Here is a 21853-nt window from a genome sequence, read left to right as displayed (position 1 = left end):
TCTAACATTTATCGGCTTCCCATTGGTCAAATTAGATCGGTTCAAAGCTGTTAAGACTTAAACTTAAACGTAGAACACATTTCTGTTTGGAACCATTCTTCTAATCCTAATGGTTCTCAAGATAAAATTTGAATGACCTTGAAGACCTGGTTCAAGGTTATTGAAATTTTCATTGGCATTTGTCCCCCTGCACCCTCTATGTAACCTGCAAATATCAAATTCTTACATAAAACACATTTTGAGTAATTGGCTCTGTATCGTTTTTTAGGTAACACCCTGTATATATCGAAGTGGGACTATTGCTATCGACGGAATGTCGTTAAGTGTTTGTTATTAGTTTGTTTGGCGTGGAAAAGCGACGGCACAGTAGATGGAGCTGCGAACAATAATTTATATAAATTATAAATTGGGGCGACACCGGGATTAGAACCCAGATAACTGCTGGCCGCGTAATCTTCTAAAACCGACGCCTTTACCAACCGAGCCACGGTGTTCTCTTTCTACACTCGGAACTTCTAGTCGTTTTAGTGACGCGGGGGAATTTGGCTAGTTAAGTTGTCGCAATTGTCGTTCCTTTTTCCGCGTTATTTTGCGTATATTACGGCGTTTAAGGTCAAGTGAACCTCAAACTTCGCCCCCCCCAACCCAGTAGATTTTGCACGAAGGGTGACACGGGCGTGGCGGGAAGTTTGAATTACAGTGTGGGACTACACAACTTTTACCCATGGCCAGTTTCAGATCTGTCAGGTAAACAGGGGGCACAATTTCGAGCCCCCCTTTAATAACAATACGCACTCTTCGCCGTCAACTCTTTAACTTAGGATGGTACTTTTTATATCAAACGATAGAACGCGCAGTGCCGTTAATTTCCGCCCCTACGACCAGCCCCCTTAAAGGGAGAGTGACCGAAAAAAACAAGTTGGTCTCATTCGATAGAACTCTTTGACGCGCAAGCAGTGCCGTTCATTGCCGCCCCCTACGACCAACCCCCTTAAAGGGAGAGTGACCGAAAATAACCAGTTGGTATCATTCGATAGACCTCTTTGACGCGCACGCAGTGCCGTTCATTTTCGCCACCTCCGACCAACCCCCTTAAAGGGAAAGTGACCGAAAAAACAATTTGGTCTTATTCGATAGAACTCTTTGACGGGCACGGTGACCGAAAAAACAAGTTGGTCTCATTCGATAGTACAATAAAAGCAAAAGATTGGAATCGTCTACTTGCAAGAGTGAGACCAAAAAATCCAAAGCAGTCGAACTTAGCTGCAAAGTATGCGACCATGATGACAGAATCTCCGTCTTGCCATATTCTTAGTACATAAATACATTCTTGAATTAATATGATTCATGCAGTTGTTAATAATCCATAATAAATATCTGCTCTAAGAAAGTACCAATTTAATCACCGATATAATATAAAATTCGAGAATGACATATTCTATTAATTTCTGTTCTGCAAAATTAAATTAATGGGTATTGTTTTTATGAATTTCCGAATTTACAATGTTTAATATAAATTTCCTAAAATAAACACATTTGAATCTCAGTTTAAGAATATTAATAATTTAAAAGAATTATGTTCGTCGTGTTTTGCTTACCTATTTCACCTTTGATACGTTCCGTCTATCTAACGATAGGAAATCACATGGCCTCAACAGCTTTTGTATTGGGTTGCCCACCAGGGTATCCTGAGGGTGGGCGGTGGCCACTCTTTAACATAGGATGCAGGGGCGGTTTAACCCTTTAAGCACAGAAATTTATCTAACGGGATGGTCAACTAACGAGTAAGTAGGGGCAAGCCAAGTACTTGGACCGTGGGGCTTTATTAGAGTTTTGGCGCCCCTAGAAAAATTCCGCCCTAGGCACGTGCCTACTCTGCCCAATGGTTAATTCGCCCCTGATAGGATGGTAAATTATATATCAAACGATAGGAAATCACATGGCCTCAACAGCCTTGTATTGCTTTGCCCACCCGCGTACCCTGAGGGTGGGTGGCGCCCAAGTTTTAATCCTTCAACTTAGGATGGTATTTTATATATCTAACGATAGGTAATCACATGGCCTCAACCGCTTTTGTATTGGTTTGCCTACCTGTGTCTACTAAGGGTGTATGGGTTTGACCACTCGAATACGCCGATGTGGAACTAATATTACGGCCTGGACCGACATGTTATCCCTGACCTGAAGAAACCTTGTAGTAGTTTCAACCAGAAAACCATTCAATTCAGGCGTCAAAACTTAGTTTACATGTCTGTAAACATTTATTTATCTTACTTTTTAATTTCGTCACGCCGAAAGAAATGCTTTTAGGAACGGCAAACATGGTTTAAAAAAGGCAAAAATGCGTTTTGTCATCAGTCCTACGTTATCCAAAAGGTATTAAAATCTAGGAATTTAAAGAATCGTCCTAGGGAAGACCAACATTTTTCAAAATTCATATCAATAAAATAATCCCCATCTTGCCCTCTATCCAAAAAATAAATAAATTAATTTAAAAAAAAGGGTGGGGGCAGCTATAGTAAAATTTTGCCAAGAACTTCAGCTGAAGATGTAAGTAAAGTTATAACGCAAAGCATTTGTAAAGAACTTGAGGTAAGTAATTGATTTTGTTTTGTCACAACGTGTTCCTAACTTTTTACTAATTTATTTATTTCTATATTTATTTAAGAGACATACCTTCGAAGCCCGAATGACTTATATGTAGGCATCACAATGGAAGGGAACTTCACGGCGCTCGGCCTGGTTCAGTTTAAGAGAGAGACAAGAACCACCGGTATTGAGCACTCGCTTACTTGATCACTCAAAATTAAGAAGGTCTGAGCGTTCATTTCAGAATACGCTCACAATTTTTGCCCACCTCTGCTTTTTCGAAGCTAGCAACTTTATGATATTATTATATACCGTAAGTACTTTCTTAGTTTTCCACAGAAGGCTTTGAACCTTTCAGCTTAGTTTCCGAACAAGACGTAGACGAATCGGAGATTTGAATATCCGGTGACGTTGGGTGTAAGCATCAATTAATGGTTGGCCGAGCGAGAAATCACTTATATAGGTTTTCTAACTTCCTTAGCTTAAACCTACCAAACATATTTTCATTCCTTAGCTGAGGTGTCGGGACTAGAGTGGGCTGGCGGAGTGGTGAGCCCTTTCACCTGGCGGCCAGAGGAGCCGGGTTCGCTGACTTGGGCCTAGCTAATTGTTATAATTATAATTTTGTATAAACAGCTTGACTCCATGAACACGTTAGGTAAGCTTCGATAAATTAACTTAAATTTAAATTAATAAGTAAATAAATCAAAGTTCTTACTTTAAAAATTATCTTTCAAATCTTTAATTTTATTCCTTTGTGGCCTGAGAATAGGTTTTTTCAAAGCATTTATTAATTAATTAGCCGTTATACAAAAACTGCTGTTTACAATCCTTTGGATCATTGTATACTAAGAACCCATATTAGACAATTTGGTGCCCGCGATATAATTATCGTTTTGATGTAAAAGATACTTTTAATCAATACTTTTCTGTACAGTTTAAAATATTGTATACTCTGATTTTCGTTCTTATTGACTGTGTCGTTACTCTTCAATGAAAATGAAAACACAGGAGTCTGGAGCGCGACGGGGGAAACTTTCGTAGGTTTTATTCTAAATTGGGATGTTTCATTCTTCAGAACCGCATTTGCATGTAGTCTTCTTAAACAGGAATTGTGTTTTGAAAGGACTGATCGGAAGAAAAACCCTTTCATTTGGTTCAAAATAAAACGGAATACTTGAGTAAGAAAAAAAGCAAGCAATTATCTCGTTCAATTTATAAAAAATGTCTAAAAAATCAAAAAAGGCAAAATGTCTTGGAATATGTCCTAATTAGTTGAGAACAAATAAAAACATGATTTTAAAATGACAGAAAAGTTGGCTTCTAAAATTCAGGAGATTGTTCTTCAGAACCGCATTCTACCTTGACAAGAGTGTTCGTGTTGATTGAGACACAGTGGTTGTTTTCCCCAATTGGCCGATATCCCAACTCTTCTAATTTGACGACTGACGGAACACCCACCAGCTCCATGAAGTCATACAGGGGCTCTTCTTTGATGGCCCTGATATCGACTGAGAGGTTTTCATGGCCAAGGATCGCTTCCCTCTTAACGGGTTGGGTCGCGGTTGAGTCGGGGACTTCGGGTTGTACGACGTGGGCGGAGTCGGGGTTGTCGGTGTAAGATTGAATTTGTTTATTTGTGACGCGTCGAAGTTGCACCAAGCAAGACCTAACTCCCCATTGACGACAAAGGCGCTCAATCAGCTGTGGTCGTGACGCCCTTCGGTGTCCCGGATCTCGTTCGTGACTGGTCGAAGAGTCCCTTTGGTTCGCGAGAAGACCATGAATTCGAAGGGTTATTTTCGAGGTGAAGTTCTGGTCGCGAATTGGGAACTTGTGGGACCTTACCCTTTGAGCGTGACGGGATATTTCGTGGTGAGTTCTTTTGTGGTAACTCAAATCGGTTTTTCGCGCAGATGCGTAATTACATTGGTCACATTTAAAGGGTTTTTCTCCCGTGTGAGTTCTTTTGTGGATAATCAAATTGGTTTTTCGTGCAGATGCGTAAATACATTGGTCACATTGAAAGGGTTTCTCTCCGCTGTGGGTTGTTTTGTGGGAAATCAAATTGGTTTTTCGTGCAGATGCGTATTTACATTGGTCACATTTAAAGGGTCTCTCACCCGTGTGAATTCTTTTGTGGGTAATCAAATGGATCTTTTGTGAAAATGTTTTACTACATTGGTCACATTGAAACGGTTTTTCGCCCGTGTGAGTTCTTTTGTGGTAAATCAAATAGCTTTTTCGTGCAGATGCGTAATTACATTGGTCGCATTTGAAGGGTTTTTCGCCCGTGTGAGTCCTTTTATGGGAAATCAAAACGTTTTTTTGTGCAAATGCGAAATTACATTGGTCACATTGAAAGGGTTTTTCGCCGGTGTGAGTTCTTTTATGGGAAATCAAAACGTTTTTTTGCGCAAATGCGAAATTACATTGGTCACATGAAAGGGTTTTTCGCTCATGTGAGTTCTTTTGTCGATAATGCACTCAGTGCGCTTGTGTTTCTTCCCTTCTCGGCTGCTCATTTGGCCAGTTTCAAGCTTTAACTTTTGGAATCGGTCTCGCTGCTACGACTGTGCTGATTTGTAACGCCTGAACAAAATATAATTCCAAGATTAGCAGGAAATGGATTCGGCGGGCAACCTTTATGAAAGTGACGAATGAAATAAAATATTGTTGACTAACATCAGAGGAACCAGGGAAATGCCTCGGAAATTTAAGGGCAAATAACGGAAACAAAATAGGCTAAAGTTTTCTCCATAGAGTGGAAGGCTATCAGAGAAACTTGTTAACACTTTTTGTACGCAACGTCTGGTTTTCAAGGCGTGAAATAAACAAGTTGGTCTAAAGTTATTGCACAATATCTGGATAAAAAGTAGGTTTATACTCTAAAAAATGGAAAAACAACACCATCGCTATTCGCACTATATTTAATAACGCCCCGAAAATAAGTTGGCCCGTTAGGATTAATGTTTCACGTGCTTCCATTGGGCCTTTCACTCTACGCGAGTCGTTTACTTTATGGCTTTCTCATTCGATTCCAATTGAGTAAGGCACCAGTCGTTATATTTTTATAACATTAAACGCATTTTAGAATGGCTTAATAAGTGCCTCGTGGTCAGCATTTTTGCAAAATTAGCTCGCAGTTGGTGTAATTTTTGGATAATTATCACAGTGCGTAGGATTGGGTGAAGACTCTTTAAACCAGGCCTTGGTTAGGAAATTATTTCAATCAGGTTTTAGAAGCCGTATAACGGTTTATGCGAAGTTTGTAATAATTTCAAACAATAAAAGTTTAAAATCGGTGGTATTTTTGTTTTACTTTTTAACGTTAAATTAATCAGTATCTTAATTTGAGCAGTGCAATTGTACCAATTAAAATATTCGTCCTCGGGTATCGGATACTCGGTTGTAGATTATTCTGGAATGTAGAAAATACGTTTTTAAGGAATATTATTTATGGGTAATCGTGTCAAAACAACGCACAGTTGTAGATTTTGGTCTGTTATTTTATTTAAATTCAAAAGTAGTGCTGTAACTTGGAAAGTTTTCCATGATTAGTCTAATATTGTTTGCAAATTTAAATAAAGCGGAATTTTCGCCTAATTTTTTCGAATCTATAAGTAAAACTCTAGACTAGTATTAAACTGATTAATAATGTAACACTATAAATGTTTTATAGTATGTTTACTCTTATTAGACATTTTATATCGATAAAAAGTGAAAAACATTAAAAACCCTTAAAAAGTAATTAAGTTTCAATTTTTATTTTTTACGATTTGCGGAAATTTTAATGGAAAATTAACAACACTATTTAAAAGGAATTTGTAACGTTATACGCCGTAGTTACGCCCATAGATTAATTCCGTTTCGTCGGTACGCTACTGCACCGTAAAAAATATCTTTCCAACTTTCAGAATTCTGGCACATTGACTGGTATCAAAAAACTAAACAAATTATTTCGGGGTGAGAAAATAAGTTACTTTTGAATTTTATGGCTCAGTTCATGTGAATAAAGAAAATAGATTCCATAGTGGTTTATTAGGTGCACTGGTTTTATCGGAAACGCGTTGAATTTTTAAAGAAGCGATTTTTTCGTGACCGAGGTTTAGCTCAATATATTTAAATGATTTTTATCAAATTTAATAATGGTTCTATGCATCCTCATAATAAAACAAAATTAATTGAAAGTATTACGCCTACCTTTATTAATGTTATTATGAATATTTAATAGTAGTAGAGGTACTTCTTTTATGAATTACGAGTTATTTTATTTGTGGAGTAACTTGAATATTTTTACAGCCGTCATGTCGCCGAAATTTGTTTTTGCAAAGAAACTTGTGGAATAAAGTAGGACTCTCGACAACAAAATTAAATAACATACAATGTTACCCCTGTGGCGTCATATGGCGAGATATAAACCAAAAAAAAACATTTTATTTTTTTTATTTTTTTGTATTTTTAAAAATCATTCGTTTTGTGTATCCCATAAGCATATATTTGGTATTTTCCTATAATGTACATTAAGTGATTCAAATCTAAGCAAAGATCCCCAACTTATTAAAAATCCTTCAATACACTTGATTAACCCCTACGATACTTGGTATGTCATGCGTGGTATGGTTAAAAAGCCCCAGAAAAATCCCAGAAGATGGATATAATTTTAAACTTCTAAATATTAAAATTAAATTAAAAAACCCATAAAACGGAAAAGTTTATTTAAAACCATCATTTTGTGAATATATTCTATTCATTGTCCCACCTTAGTGTTACTTTCCCCCCGTTAAACAATCCGGCACCCAGAAAAATGGAAAATCCACCCAGAAGGTCAGATTGCACCATGAGGCGACAGTTCCAACAGGAAAGAGCGTCCGAATTTCCCCCCCTTTTCCACGCAAACTATGTAGCGGCCGACCTAACCCCTGCCTTACAGTGTGAAAGGTCAGACTCAGCTCTGGAAAATCCCTCAAACTTAGTTGCCAAGGACGAAAAATTGAAAGTCATCCAAAAAGGGTAGAAACAGAAACCCCTCCGCTAGAAAATAGCGCCACCTATCAAACCCCGGAGAAAATATAACCACAAGTAAAATATACTACCAAGCCTACATTTCCGACACCCGATTTTTCCACCCCCCTCGACGGACGAACAACAAAACCAGAGAACGCAAAGGAAACAGCAAGATTTTAACAGGAAGAGAATCGGAACTTGGAGAGATCCCCAACCCAGCCACGGTAATTATCACATGCGCAAAAGGGGGAGGGGTACCCTGGTAATTATCACATGGGAGGAAGGGCCTTACTGGGGTGGTTCTACTTTGGGGAAAAGGGTACCACGGTAATTATCACATGGGTAAAAGGGGTTGGGGAGCGTACTGGGGTGGAGTGCCTCGAAACACACAACTAGCTGTTAAGATATACCTCCGCATTGTCCGCAATTCAGAGTTATTTACTAAAAACGTAATGCTGGTTCAATCCCGCCCGGTATAAAAATTCAATTTTATAATTAAAATAATTGAGACGAAACAACCGAGTTTAATTTTTCAGAATATTATAAATTAAGTATTAATTTTAAGACTTTTAGTCATTGTTATTTTTAAGATATTTACAATATATAAAATAAAAACATTTAAAAGCGGACAAGCTTTCGAACCGTAGTTCCTCGTCAGGTCCCAAAAATCCTTCTGATTACATCTTACAATTATATTAAAATTTCTACAATTTTTTTTATATATAAAAAACCGACATACACTTTTCATTTTATTTTTTAAATTTTTTTTTAATAATCTTACTGATTAATTTTAAAATCTCCCCAATTTTTTATGTCTAATGGTCCTCTATCTAAATTTAGTCATGAAGTATCGTGTCTTATCATTAAATAATTTTTTTTAAATATCTTATAAATTAAGTAGTTACAACAGTGAGTTAGACGTGCTAAACAACAACAAAAATAACCAATAGAAAAATATAAAAGAATATTCAACCAAGAAACAAGTTAATCCAAATACTTTGAAATCAAGAATAAATAAACCCAAGTATCGAAAGTTTAAAACATTATGTGAAAGGAAAAACGAAAAACACCTTACCGTTAGCAATACACGGCTTACAACGTACAATTAATGACCATAGACGGTATAGTTAGGGTTCTTTATAAATAAAAACAAACAAATCCAATTCATGAACTGCATTAAACATCTTAATCCGTCAAGAAAACGTTTAAAATAAATTACGAAGTAATGACGACCCAGTTAAAAACCAGACCAACATAATGTATAAGAGCACGATGTATACAACTCGAAATTTTCTTCATAAATGAACCATTACGCTTGAAAACTAAATACGCTAAACACAGAATAGATACAAATTTACGACAGAAAAAACGAAATAAATGACAAAAAACTAACTAGGTGAACCAATCACGGGTTCTACCCTTTAACCATCTTATCTGCTGACCTTTAAATTTTCATACGTAAAAAGATTTTGAGTTTAAAAACTATTAATATACTCTTCCTTTTAAGCTGAGCTTATAATTTTCATTAAACCGTAACTTGTTTGGTGGTTCTGTGGTAGGTCGTCCGCCTGTCATACAGGATGGCTCGGGTTAGAATCCCGCCCGATGCGATCGCAAATTGTTATTAAGACGAATATCGTATTTTTTCCTTGTTTGCATTTAAAGTTTTGGTCAGTTGAAAAAATCGAATATTGTGAATTTACAATAGGTGATTATGAAAAATATCGGTGGTCACGTGATTTGGTTGAGTACTACCAAGTTGAAAGTATCAAAATTGGCCCTTTTGTAAATTCGTCTGGCTAGTTGGGCAAGGGTTAGCGAGATTTCTATTATTTCATTGTTCAATCGAAAGGATTTTTCGTTTTTCGTTTTGAGAGAAGTTTGCAAAGTCGTTAAATTAAGGTAATTGATTTATTAAATGAAATATTTTTAAATTCTATCCAAATTGATTTTAATTCATTTTCAGGAATAATGGAAACATGTATGTAAATATAACCTTGTGTCTTCTATTAAAATTGGGCTTGTTTCTTAACAATACTTGGTCTAGAACTATAAGAAATAAAAAGATATATAATAAATTTGTTAACTTTATGTATTTTTAATAATTTTAGAAAAATACTAACTTTTCAAACAATCAATCCATGGTTGGTGCTTTTTACTAAACGCGGACGACCGCGGGCCTCGGTAGGTGCAGACGAATTTAAGCAGCCGACGCTTTGTCAAAAAATAACCAACTCCCGTGAGCCTCTGCGCGGAATTCTTTTTCATAATCACCTATTTGCGGTCACACGCCCTGACGAAACTTAAAACACACTAAAAACTTAATAGCAAATTCCATGTGCTCTGTACACCAAGTAGAGCAATATTAGAGTACAAATTTTTGTAGTGCTAAATCTGCACTCAATTACGTAATCAGTTTAGTACAGTCAAAGCTATTTTCATCCATTTCTAAGTTTCGGTTTAAGTAAGGGTAGGGAGGGGGGGGTAATCAGCTAGGCTAATACCCAAGGCATCACCTTAGGCTTAAATCATCTAGCGACTTTTAAAGCTATTAATTCAGGTGGCCGGGTTACAATGCGTAGGAGGCTGGTGGCAAGCCCTGCAAGCCACGCGAGCCAACAGCTCCTTACACTTACTATAACCATTAACCTCAAGGGAAAAGTATTTCGTAATTTTCACTTATTCCAGTTTTCGCAGCCCCATTTTTTTTAATTTTGGAAAAATATGGCCACTTACAGAAAGATATAGTGTCCCCTACGAATAAATGTTCTGGCTACGGGCTTGTGTATTTTATTTCAAATATTATTTAGAAAAAGTATTTAGCATTTTATTTTAAAAACTATTTTGTAGTATTTTGATGCAAAAAACAGAAATTTAGGAAATAAAATACTTCTTGCAATAATCATATTACAACCGAACTTGTGGTGGTATTTTGGCGACTGTAACCCATATTTTTAATCTGGATTTTAAATGTTTTTAAGTAAGCAGTAGCGTGAGATCAAGGGCGTAATACCGATGAGTTGTCTACCGAATATAGCGGCTTTGGGGTTTTTAGCCCTGGCTCTTAGAAGAGATCGTTCGTTGTCATTTTAGTAGATTTATTTATTACGTGAAAATGGATACAACTCCTCCAGAGTCAGATAATGCTAATTTTCCATTAATTTTAAATACGTCATCTTTTTAAGAAGCTTGCTTTTATAAGGTCTGATTAGTTGAGATCTCTAAAGCTTACCTACGGTGGTTGTTGAATAATTAATGGTCATATAATTGCAAAATAAGTAAATATGAAGTTGAAGTTTCGCATTTTTGTTTTATTCTCGAAAACCTGTTAGTCCCAGTAAGTCGTAAGTTGAGTAATATCTTTAACTTCTTCTAGGGTTCAGGGTTTTGGTCCCTTTACACGATGGACTTCTTTCCCTTTGTGATTTTTTTTCTTTCTATTTGCAAGGTAATCCATGAGCTAGATGCTTTGATCAGTGCCATAAGAGATCACGCGCCCTTACCGTTTTTTTTAAATTTTGGGCCCCTTCGAACTAAAATCCAGGCTATGATATTGACAAAAAGAAACTGCCAGGGTGAATAAATAATTCAATGGGATTGCCTAATTTCCATGATGTACTCTCAAACCGTAGCTTTTCAAAATGGTGGTCGTTTCAAGAGGGCTTCCACGCGATGTGTTAAATGTAAAATATCTCCAGTTCACTAGCTCGGCATTGGATGTTCTTCAGTTTTTTTTTTAACACAAATTCGCTCATTGAAGCCTTTTCGAAGACTCACCCATTTAGTAAAGAGCGTCACAATGCTGACTTATTTGGGTCTCGTAGTTGCTTTACAGGGGGTTTCAAAAGGTTACGCAAAACATTAAAGGAGTTGTGGGGGAAGAATTGAGAAGTATGGCTGTTTTTTCCCCCATTTTATAACGATGGGTTAAAAGAGCCCCTGGAAGTAGGCTGCAACAAGCGCAAAACCATGACCATGCTGGGCTTGGGGACTGGGTGTGCCGGATGGCAGGATATTCTTGTTACCAAAAGGATTCTTGGTCGTTGGGGGTGGGGTTTACAGTTAAAAAGGAAAAATTGATCTCTTGACATTTTGGTTTGTGTTGTGTCTGTATATTGGTTGTATATATCATCCTTTTAAATTTTTATTTTTTTAAATTTTTAAATTTTTTAATTTAATTTCATTGTTTTTATTTTTGGCGCATTTTATATTTGTATTTAAAGTGCTAGCGTATTTCGTTTTATGTTTTTCCCCGCGAATCCAGTAAATGGTTTCCTCCCAGTTATAAAAGGGATTTGTATTTTAAAGGGAAAATAAATATTAATTCATTCATTCAACGTTAAGTTATGGAGACATTTTATGGATGACGTGCTTCTAATTAAAAGTAAATTGTTAGAAGTTGATGATTTGTTAACAATAGTGAATAAAATACGAAAAGATATACAATTAACATTCGAAGGTGAAAGAGAAAAGAGTTTACCATTTCTTGATATTTTATTGAAACATGATAATAAAACCATCAACTATATACTTCGTACCCAAAAGATACCCACGCCAAAATGTTTCTAAATTTTCAATCGTCCCACCAAAGAAATATAAAAATTGGAATACTAAAGCCCTTAAAAAATAATCCTACGAGTGATAAAAATTTGTTAAGAGAACAGTTTGTAAATAGCGACTACCCTTCAATTAGTTTTTCAGATGTTTAATGAAAACCTAGTGAACAATAATATCAAAAATGGAAAGAAATATGAAACGGATTGGGATTCTACAAAATTGGGCGGGACATTTATTATTTTAGTAAAATCAAAAAATGTGGTTTTTATTTATGGCTACGGGGCAATTACCACATGGATACTTCGTGTGAATGAGTGAAATGTTCCGCAACACAATTTTTCCAAATGCCCAAAAAACGGCAGAATTTGAGAAAATGCTATAATTTAAATAATATTTGCATATTTGGTATTAAAATGAACGCTGAATTAACGGAGAACGAACATTTTTTAGCTGCGCCCCCTAGCGGCGAAGTTAGCTTCCCTTTGGGAGTACAAGGTTTTGGTTGGTGACATTCGATAGCCCGTAATGGCGTTATTATGTAGTATTAAATTAATGTACATGGGTTTCTTTATTTTTTGGTTACATTCAATTTTTGTGTCCAGAAACCTCGTTTTCAGGCAGGTTTACACGTATTTTATTCGGAAAGGCGCAAGTACAAACCTATAATTTTTTCAAAGCCCTCTAGTAAACATCCAAATATGTCCATTCCAGAATTATGATAAGTTTCCCTTCGCGGCTTTTCTTGAAAGTAGAGTTTCAAAAGTGTACGATTTTTTCCAAAGAACTCGACCTAAGCCGCCACATTGGGCTAGAAAAATGTTATTGGGAAAAATGCTTCAAACGTAAAACACAAATTAGTGACCTGCGTAACCCCACGCGGTGATGTAATTTTTTAACAGAATTTGATCGTCTTTCACCGGAGAAGCTTTCGATACGACGCGACTGCAGTGTTCGGCAAAACGCAATAAATTAACGAAAGTAGTCAGCAAATATCTGTTTAAATAAGCATCATGGAAAACGCGCCTGTTCAAAATGTTGTTGTTTTAAATAGCAATAAAGACATTACGTTAGAAGCAACGCCTTTGCGTACACCCCCAAACGACTCGTTTAATTCTACTATTCCAAGTACGTCTTCGACCAACGATAGTACAACTTCAGCGACCACTATCTCAGAACCTAATACTAAAAGGTAATTAGTTACGATTTTCAAGAAATATACAAACCTCGATGACCGTGTTTCAGCTGTGAGAACGTTACTTGGTACTCTCATAAAGAAAAAGCCGTCGATATTTCAAATGGAATGTTTAAGAGAATCTGTTGCAACTGAAAGAAAAACTTACAACCGTTGGTGGAAACAGACTGGTAGAAAGATGACTACCTTTGAAAGGAGGCATCATTTGTGGATTCAGTCTTATTATACCGTTCCAAAGCCTCTTTTAAATAGTTTTGAGCCGAACACTTCATTAACACACGTTTCATTGTACCGACGACGAAGCTCTTGCTCTTATTTTAGACGGGAATTTGTCGGTTAATTCTTATCATATGATTAGACAAACTGCTCTACTACACGGATCGTCTCTCTTTCCGTCATATAAAAAGGTACTTAGTGTTACAGAACAATGCAGACCGGCAATTGATCATGTGTCAGAAACTGTCCCGTTCGTGTCACTTCAAGCGCTCTTAGACCACACAGTAAGGCGATTATTAAAACTACAAGAAGAATATTTTGTTAGGTACGTCGAAGTTCTACACCTCGATAATTTACGACTTAATTTGTCAGTTTGTTGGGGTTTTGACCAGTCACAATATACACAGAAATTTGCAAGTTCTTACGAATCCAGCGACGCTTCCCTCTTTGTAACGACAATTATTCCTTTGAAATTGAAATCAGAAATTGGACATACCATTTGGAGTAACCTAACCCCGCAGTCCGTACGCTTCTGTCGACCATTAAGAATACAATTTATTAAAGAATCAAAAGAATCTATTTTAGCAGAAAGAGATTGGGTCAGAAATCAAATTGACTAATATTATGGGCATATCTGTATCAGTCGCGTATGAACTCAATCTCGCGGTAATCGATGGAAATGCACTTAGCATTATTTCCGGTGCTTCGTCGCAACAATGCTGTCCGATATGTGGGGCGACACCTGCGCAGTTTAATGACATTCGACGTCAAGATTATAAACCAAAAGATGACTCTCTTTTACAGTATGGAGTAAGCCCTTTGCATGCCTGGATTTGATTTTTGGAGTTTTGTTTACATTTGGCATACCGCAACGTCGATGGACTGAAAACTTGGAGGGTTAAGGGAGGAGATAAAAATCCGTTATTTAAAAGAAGAACGCCAGATATTCAGCGTACGATGTGGGAGAAGCTGTCTTTAAGGGTAGACTTTCCAAATTCAGGTGGATCTGGCACAAGCAACGACGGAAATGCAAACAGAAGAGCCTTTTATCCATTAAATCAAAAGTTATTTTCCGAAATTCCGTGTATTGAAAACTGGCTTGTCGAAGGTTTGCACGTAATTATACGCGCAATATCATCGAATCTCCCTACAGATTCCGGAAAAATCGGCCAGTTTTGTCAAGAGTTTATTATTAAACACGTTGCAACATTATAATTGGTTCTACTTACCCGTCACCTTACACAAAATTCTTGCGCACGGGGAAACCATTATTGACAAAGCTAAGTTACCAATTGGAATGCTTAGCGAACAAGCCAGTGAGTCACGAAACAAACTTTACCATCGTGACAGGGAAATGCATTCCAGGAAAACGTCTCGTGTCAATAATTTGAGGGACGTATTAAACCGAGAAATGGACTCAAGCGACCCCATAGTTTCTAGCTTTTCCCTCTATAAAAGGGCAGTTAAACGGAAGAAAACTCCACTTGTAAAAGCAGTGATCAACTTACTTAAGGTACCCCGTACCCGAAAAGCCGACTTACCCTAATTTTATAAATTTTTCTGAGGAAGGCGTAGATAGCGAAGACGAATCGAATACCGAAAATAATCATCACGATCTAGATCGGTTGGATTTTTCATTGAGTTTAACGGCCGAGGACATAGTTTAAATGTGTATGCAATATCTCTGTACATTAAAAAGCGAATAAAACTCACATTCGTTTATTACTTATAACATTACTACAAGTGTTATTTATTAATTTTGTACCAATATAATATAGGTTGCTCATATTAGATTTAGCTATAGTGGTGACACTAATTTATTTGGCGAAATATAATTTCGTATATAATTGTATATAGCCAAAATTGGGCGTGAAATTCAGTCGCATATTGCCACATTTGGAAACTCGACTTTCAAGAAAAGCCGCGAAGGGAAACTTATCATCATTCTGGAATGGACATATTTGGATGTTTACTAGAGGGCTTTTAAAAAAATATAGGTTTGTACTTTCCGAATAAAATGCGTGTAAACCTGCCTGAAAACGAGGTTTCTGGACACAAAAATTTAATGTAGACAAAAAATAAAGAAACCCATGTACATTAATTTAATACTACATAATAACGCCATTACGGGCTATCGAATGTCACCAACAAAAACCTTGTCCTCCCAAAGGGAAGCTAACTTCGCCGCTAGGGGGCGCAGCTAAAAAATGTTGGTTCTCCGTTAATTCAGCGTTCAATTTAATACCAAATATGCAAATATTATTTAAATTATAGCATTTTCTGCAATTCTGCCGTTTTTGGGGCATTTGGAAACACTGTGCGCAAGTACTTTCTTAGTTTTCCACAGAAGGCTTTGAACCTTTCAGCTTAGTTTCCGAACATGACCTAGACGAATCGGAAAGATTTGCGAGGCATTTCCGGTGACGTTAGCTGTAAGCATCAATAAATGGTTGGCCGAGCGAGAGATCCTTTATTAAGGTACTCTAACTTCCTTAGCTTAAACCTACCAAACATATTTTCATTCCTTGCCTAGGGTGTCGGGACTAGAGTGGGCTGGCGGTTAACCCTTTCACCTCGCAGCGAAAGGAGCTGGGTTCGATGACTTGGGCCTAGCTAATTATTAATATTATTTTGTATAAACAGCTAAACCCCATGGCCACGTTAGGCAAGCTTCGATAAATTAACTTAAATTTAAATTAATAAGTAAATAAATCAAAGTTATTACTTTAAAAAATTATCTTTCAAATCTTTAATTTTATTCCTTTGTGGCCTGAGAATAGGTTTTTTCAAAGCATTTATTAATTATTTAGCCGTTTATACGCAACAACTGCTGTTTACAATCCTTTGGATCAATGTGAACTAAGAACCCATATTAGACAATTTGGGTGGTGATATAATTATCGTTCTGTTGTAAAAGATACTTTCAATCAATACTTTTCGTTCTTATTGATTGTGTCTTTACTCTTCAATGAAAATACAGGAGTCTGGAGAGCGACGGGGAAAGTTTCGTAGGTTTTATTCTAAATAGGTTTCATTTTCCAGAACCGAATTTGACAGGAATTAAATTCTAAAAGGACTGATCGTAAGAAAAACCCTTTCATTGGGTTCAAAATAAAACTGAATACGTAAGTAAGAAAAAACCAAGCAATCTCGTTCAATTTATGAACAATGTCTGAAAAAATCAAAAAAGGCAAAATGTCTTGGAATATATAACAAATAAAAACATGATTTTAAAATGACAGAAAAGCCACGTAAGTTGGCTTCTAAAATTCAGAACCGCATTCGACCTTGACAAGAGTGTTCGTGCTCATTGAGACACCCTGGTTGTTATCCCCAATTGGCCGATATCCCAACTCTTCTAATTTGACGACTGACGGAACACCCACAAGCTCCAGGAAGTCATAAACGGGCTCTTCTTTGATGGCCCTGATATCGACTGAGAGGTCTTCATTGCCAATGATAACTTCCCTCTTAACGAGTCGGGTCACGGTTGAGTCGGGGACTTCGGGTTGTACGACATGGGCGGAGTCGGGGTTGTCGGTGTAAGATTGAATTTGTTTATTTGTGACGCGTCGAAGTTGCAACAAGCAAGACCTCACTCCCCATTTACTACAAAGGCGCTCAATCAGCCGTGGTCGTGACGAACTTAGGTGTCTCGTATCTCGTTCGTGACTGGTCGAAGAGTGACTTTGGTTTTCGAGAAGACCATGAATTCGAAGGTGAGTTCGAAGGGTTCTTTTCGAGGCAAAGTTCTGTTCGCGAACTGGGAACTTGTGTGACCTTACCCTTTGTGCGTGAGCTCTTTTATGAAAATTCAAATTAGTTTTTCGTGCGGATGCGTAATTACATTGGTCACATTGGAAGGGTTTTTCGCCCGTGTGAGTTCTTTTGTGGGATGCCAATTGGCTTTTGTGTGCAGATGCGTAATTACATTGGTCACATTTAAAGGGTTTTTCGCCCGTGTGAGTTCTTTTGTGGGATGTCAATTGGCTTTTTCGTGCAGATGCGTAATTACACTGGTCACATTTAAAGGGTTTTTCGTCCGTGTGAGTTCTTTTGTGCATAATCAAAACGGTTTTTTGTGCAGATGCGTAATTACATTGATCACATTGAAAAGGTTTTTCGCCCGTGTGAGTTCTTTTGTGGGATGTCAATTGGCTTCTTTGTGCAGATGCGTAATTACATTGGTCACATTTAAAGGGTTTTTCGCCCGTGTGAGTTCTTTTGTGGATAATCAAATCGGCTGTTCTGGCAGATGCGTAATTACACTGGTCACATAGAAAGGGTTTTTCGCCCGTGTGAGTTCTTTTGTGGGATGTCAATTGGCTTTTTCGTGCAGATGCGTAATTACACTGGTCACATTGAAAGGGTTTTTCGCCCGTGTGAGTTCGTTTGTGGGAAATCAAATGGTTTTTTAGTGCAGATGCGTAATTACATTGGTCACATTGAAAGGGTTTTTCGCCGGTGTGAGTTCTTTTATGGGAAATCAAAACGTTTTTTTGCGCAAATGCGAAATTACATTGGTCACATTGAAAGGGTTTTTCGCCGGTGTGAGTTCTTTTGTGGCATGTCAATAGCCTTTTGTGTGCAGATGCGTAATGACATTCGTCACATTTAAAGGGTTTTTCGCCGGTGTGGGTTCTTTTGTGGGAAATCAAATCGCGTTTTCGTGCAGATGCGTAATTACATTGGTCACATTGAAAGGGCTTTTCGCCTGTGTGAGTTCTTTTGTGGTAACTAAAATCCGATTTTCGTGCAGATGCGTAATTACATTGGTCACATTGAAAGGGTTTTTCGCCGGTGTGAGTTCTTTTATGGGAAATCAAAACGTTTTTTTGCGCAAATGCGAAATTACATTGGTCACAATGAAAGGGTTTTTCGCCGGTGTGAGTTCTTTTGTGGCATGTCAATAGCCTTTTTTGTGCAGATGCGTAATGACATTGGTCACATTGAAACGGTTTTTCGCCGGTGTGAGTTCTTTTGTGGGATGTCAATAGGCTTTTTTGTGCAGATGCGTAATTACATTGGTCACATTGAAAGGGTTTTTCGCCCGTGTGAGTTCTTTTACGGGAAATCAAATCGGTTTTTCGTGCAGATGCGTAATTACATTGGTCGCATTTGAAGGGTTTTTCGGCCGTGTGTGTTCCTTTATGGGAAATCAAAACGTGTTTTTGCGCAAATGCGAAAATACATTGGTCACATTGAAAGGGTTTCTCGCCCGTGTGAATTCTTTTGTGGATAATCAAATGGATCTTTCGTGAAAATGTTTTTCTACATTGGTCACATTGAAAGGGTTTTTCGCTCGTGTGAGTTCTTTTGTGGATAATCAAATGGATCTTTCGTGAAAATGTTTTTCTACATTGGTCACATTGAAAGGGTTTTTCGCTCGTGTGAGTTCTTTTGTGGATATTGCACTCAGTGCGCTTGTGTTTCTTCCCTTCTCGGCTGCTCATTTGGCCAGTTTCAAGCTTTAACCTTTGGTCTCTTTTGGAATCGGTCTCGGGAGGATTTGTAACGCCTTAACAAAAAGAATTCCAAGATTAGCAGTAAATGGATTCGGCGGGCAACCTTTATGAAAGTGACGAATGAAATTTAATATTGTTGATTAACATCAGAAGAACCAGGGAAATTTAAGGGCAAATAGCGGTAACCAAATAGGCTAAATGAAGGAAAACATGAAAAATAACTAAGCTTTGTCCATAGAGTAACCCACTCACATAGAGTGGAAGGCTATCAGAGAAACTTGTTAACACTTTTTGTACGCAACGTCTGGTTTTCAAGACGTGAAATAAACAAGTTAGTCTAAAGTTATAGTACAATATCTGGATAAAAAAATGTATACTCTTAAAAATTGAAAAACAACACCATCACTCTTCGCACTATATTTAATCACGCCTTGAAAACAAGTGGGCCCGTAAGGATTAATGTTTCACGCGCTTCCAAAGGGCCTTCCACTCTACGCGAGTCGTTTACTTTATGGCTTTCTCATTCAATTTCAAATTGAGAAAAGCACCAGCCGTTACATTTTTATAACATTAAACGCATTTTAGAATGGCTTAATAAGTGCCTTGGGGTCAGAAATTTTGCAAAATTAGCTCGCAGTTTGTGTAATATTTGAATAATTATCACAGTGCGTAGGATTGGGTTAAGACTTTTTAACCAGGCGTTGGTTAGGAAATTATTTAAATAAGATTTTAGATGCCTTTTAACTGTTTATGCGAAGTTTGTAATAATTTTAAACAATAAAAGTTTAAATTCGGTGTTATTTTGATTTTACTTTTTAACGTTAATTTAATCATTATCTTAATTTGAGCAATGCAATAGTACCAATTTAAATATTCGTCCTCAGGTACTCTGGAAAATGACCGAGGCTTTTTTCCGGAAAATTTTCCGTATTTTTCTGAATAAAAAAAAAAGTTTTCATTCCATGATTAGTTTAATTTAAATAAAGCGGAATTTTCGCCTAATTTTTTCGAATCTAAAAGTAAATCTTAACCTCTAGACTAGTATTAAATTGATTAACAATGTCACACTATAAATGTTTTGTAGTATGTTTACTGTTATTAGATATTTTATATCATTAAAAAGTTAAAACGATTAAAAACCCTTAAAAAGTAATTTCTGTATCAATTTTTTATTTTTACGATTTGCGGAAAATTTTATGGAAATTTTTCCGGAAAATTAACAACACGTTTTCGCCGTAATTATGGTCATAGATTAATTCCGTTTCTTCGGTACTATACTGCACCGTAAAAAAACTATATTTACAACTTTCAGAATTCTGGCACATTGACTGGTGTCAAAAAACAAAATAAGTTATTTCGGGGTGTGAAAATAAGTTATTTTGTATTTTATGGTTCAGTTCATGTGAATAAAAAAAATGTTCCGTAGTGGTTTAGGTGCACCTGTTTTATCGGAAACGTGTTGAATATTTAAAGATACGATTTTTTCGTGACCGAGGTTTAACTCAATTTATATTCAAATTATTTGATCAAAATCTAATAACGGAAAAACTTTAATTGAAAGTATTACGCCTACCTTTATTAATGTAATATGGAATATTTCATAGTAGTAGAGGTACTTCTTTTAGGAATTACGAGTAATTTTATTTGTGGAGTAACTTGAATATTTTCACAGCGGCCGTCAGGTCGCCCAAATTTGTTTTTGCAAAAAAACCTTTGAAATGAAGTAGGACTCGCGACAATCTTAAAATAAAATAAAGATTTAATTCTGGGTATGCTGGTAGAATTTTAGATTTTCATCAAAAAGAATCCCAAGATCGCGTAGGACAGGTACACTAGGAATGAGGTCTCCCACAATTGTATATGTATGACGAGCATTGTAGTTACCCACGTGACGGACGGCACTTTTTGTTGCATTAAATTTCAAATCATATTTGTCAATCCAATCAACGACGTTATCTAGGTCCAATTGTATGTTAGCCCTATTTACATCAGAATTGACATTATTGGCTAATTCAGTATCATCTGCAAACGGAGTGCTTAATACACTTAAGGCGGATGCACACATACGGTCTCGAGCGAGTTTCGCGCGAAATTTTTGCGCGCGCTTGCGCCGTGATTTTTTTTTATTTTCGCGAGCGAGAAAGCTACACCTCGCTGCGAATGGGATTTCTCTCTATTTTCACACGCGAGGTTCGCTGGCGATTCTCTGGTCAGCCAATAGATATACAATACTCGTTCACATGATCCAAAACATTACGCATACGTCAACCACATTATTTTGTTACGCCTAGATCAGTTTTGTTACCTTTTATTACTTTCGTTAGAAATTTCAAATAAAATGTTAACAGAAATCCAACTTATATAAGCAGAGAGTTAATGAAGATAGAAAATAACAGTGGTCCAAGTACTGTGCCCTGAGGAACACCACTGAGGGTGGAACGTAGCGAAGAAGATCTGCCTTTAAGGACTACACGGTGGAAGGGACCTTCAATGAAATCACCTAACTAACGTAAGGCCACATCGCAAATCCCAGCATCCGAGAGAGATCGCAGCGGATGACTGTGTGGAATAGTGTCGAACGCACGGCTCATATCTAGGGAAATAATATCCACCGGTGAGCCACTATCGAGCCAGTTAACGTACTCTAGCGTTGCTGATAGAAGATTGCTAGTGCAGGAGTGGCGGGGCCTTAAACCGTGTTGGGTATCAGATAGAAAATTTGATTCCGTGAGAAATTCTTCTGTTTGCGCTTTCGAAATATGTCTGGTTTGGGTAATAGGCCTATAGTTTTCCTTCTTCGTTCGTGAGCCCTTTTTATGACTAGGTG

At 37.1% G+C, this 21853-nt stretch overlaps 2 protein-coding genes across 2 annotated transcripts; both read right to left on the bottom strand.

Annotated features, from left to right (window-relative positions):
• Positions 1-3483: 3483 nt before the first annotated feature.
• Positions 3484-11377, bottom strand: LOC149925505 (uncharacterized). The gene is made up of 2 exons (XM_090161767.1): positions 11374-11377; positions 3484-5075 (listed from the first exon to the last, which is right to left on the bottom strand). Exons 1-2 carry the CDS (start codon positions 11375-11377, stop codon positions 3913-3915), a joined length of 1167 nt encoding a protein of 388 aa, XP_090017893.1. The 3' UTR covers positions 3484-3912.
• Positions 3484-20755, bottom strand: LOC149925504 (uncharacterized). Its single transcript, XM_090159719.1, has 3 exons — positions 20600-20755; positions 16813-19079; positions 3484-3909 (listed from the first exon to the last, which is right to left on the bottom strand). The coding sequence occupies exon 2, from the start codon at positions 19012-19014 to the stop codon at positions 16825-16827; it is 2190 nt and encodes a 729-aa protein (XP_090015845.1). The 5' UTR covers positions 19015-19079; positions 20600-20755; the 3' UTR covers positions 3484-3909; positions 16813-16824.
• Between the last annotated feature and the right edge of the window lie 1098 nt (positions 20756-21853).

Source organism: Leiobunum rupestre, chromosome 10 (genome assembly GCF_980474605.1).
Source record: "Leiobunum rupestre chromosome 10, qqLeiRupe1.1.hap1, whole genome shotgun sequence".
NCBI classification, from domain to species: domain Eukaryota; kingdom Metazoa; phylum Arthropoda; class Arachnida; order Opiliones; family Sclerosomatidae; genus Leiobunum; species Leiobunum rupestre.
The sequence above is the reverse complement of the archived record's forward strand: the minus strand, read 5'-3'. Positions and strand labels throughout refer to the sequence as shown.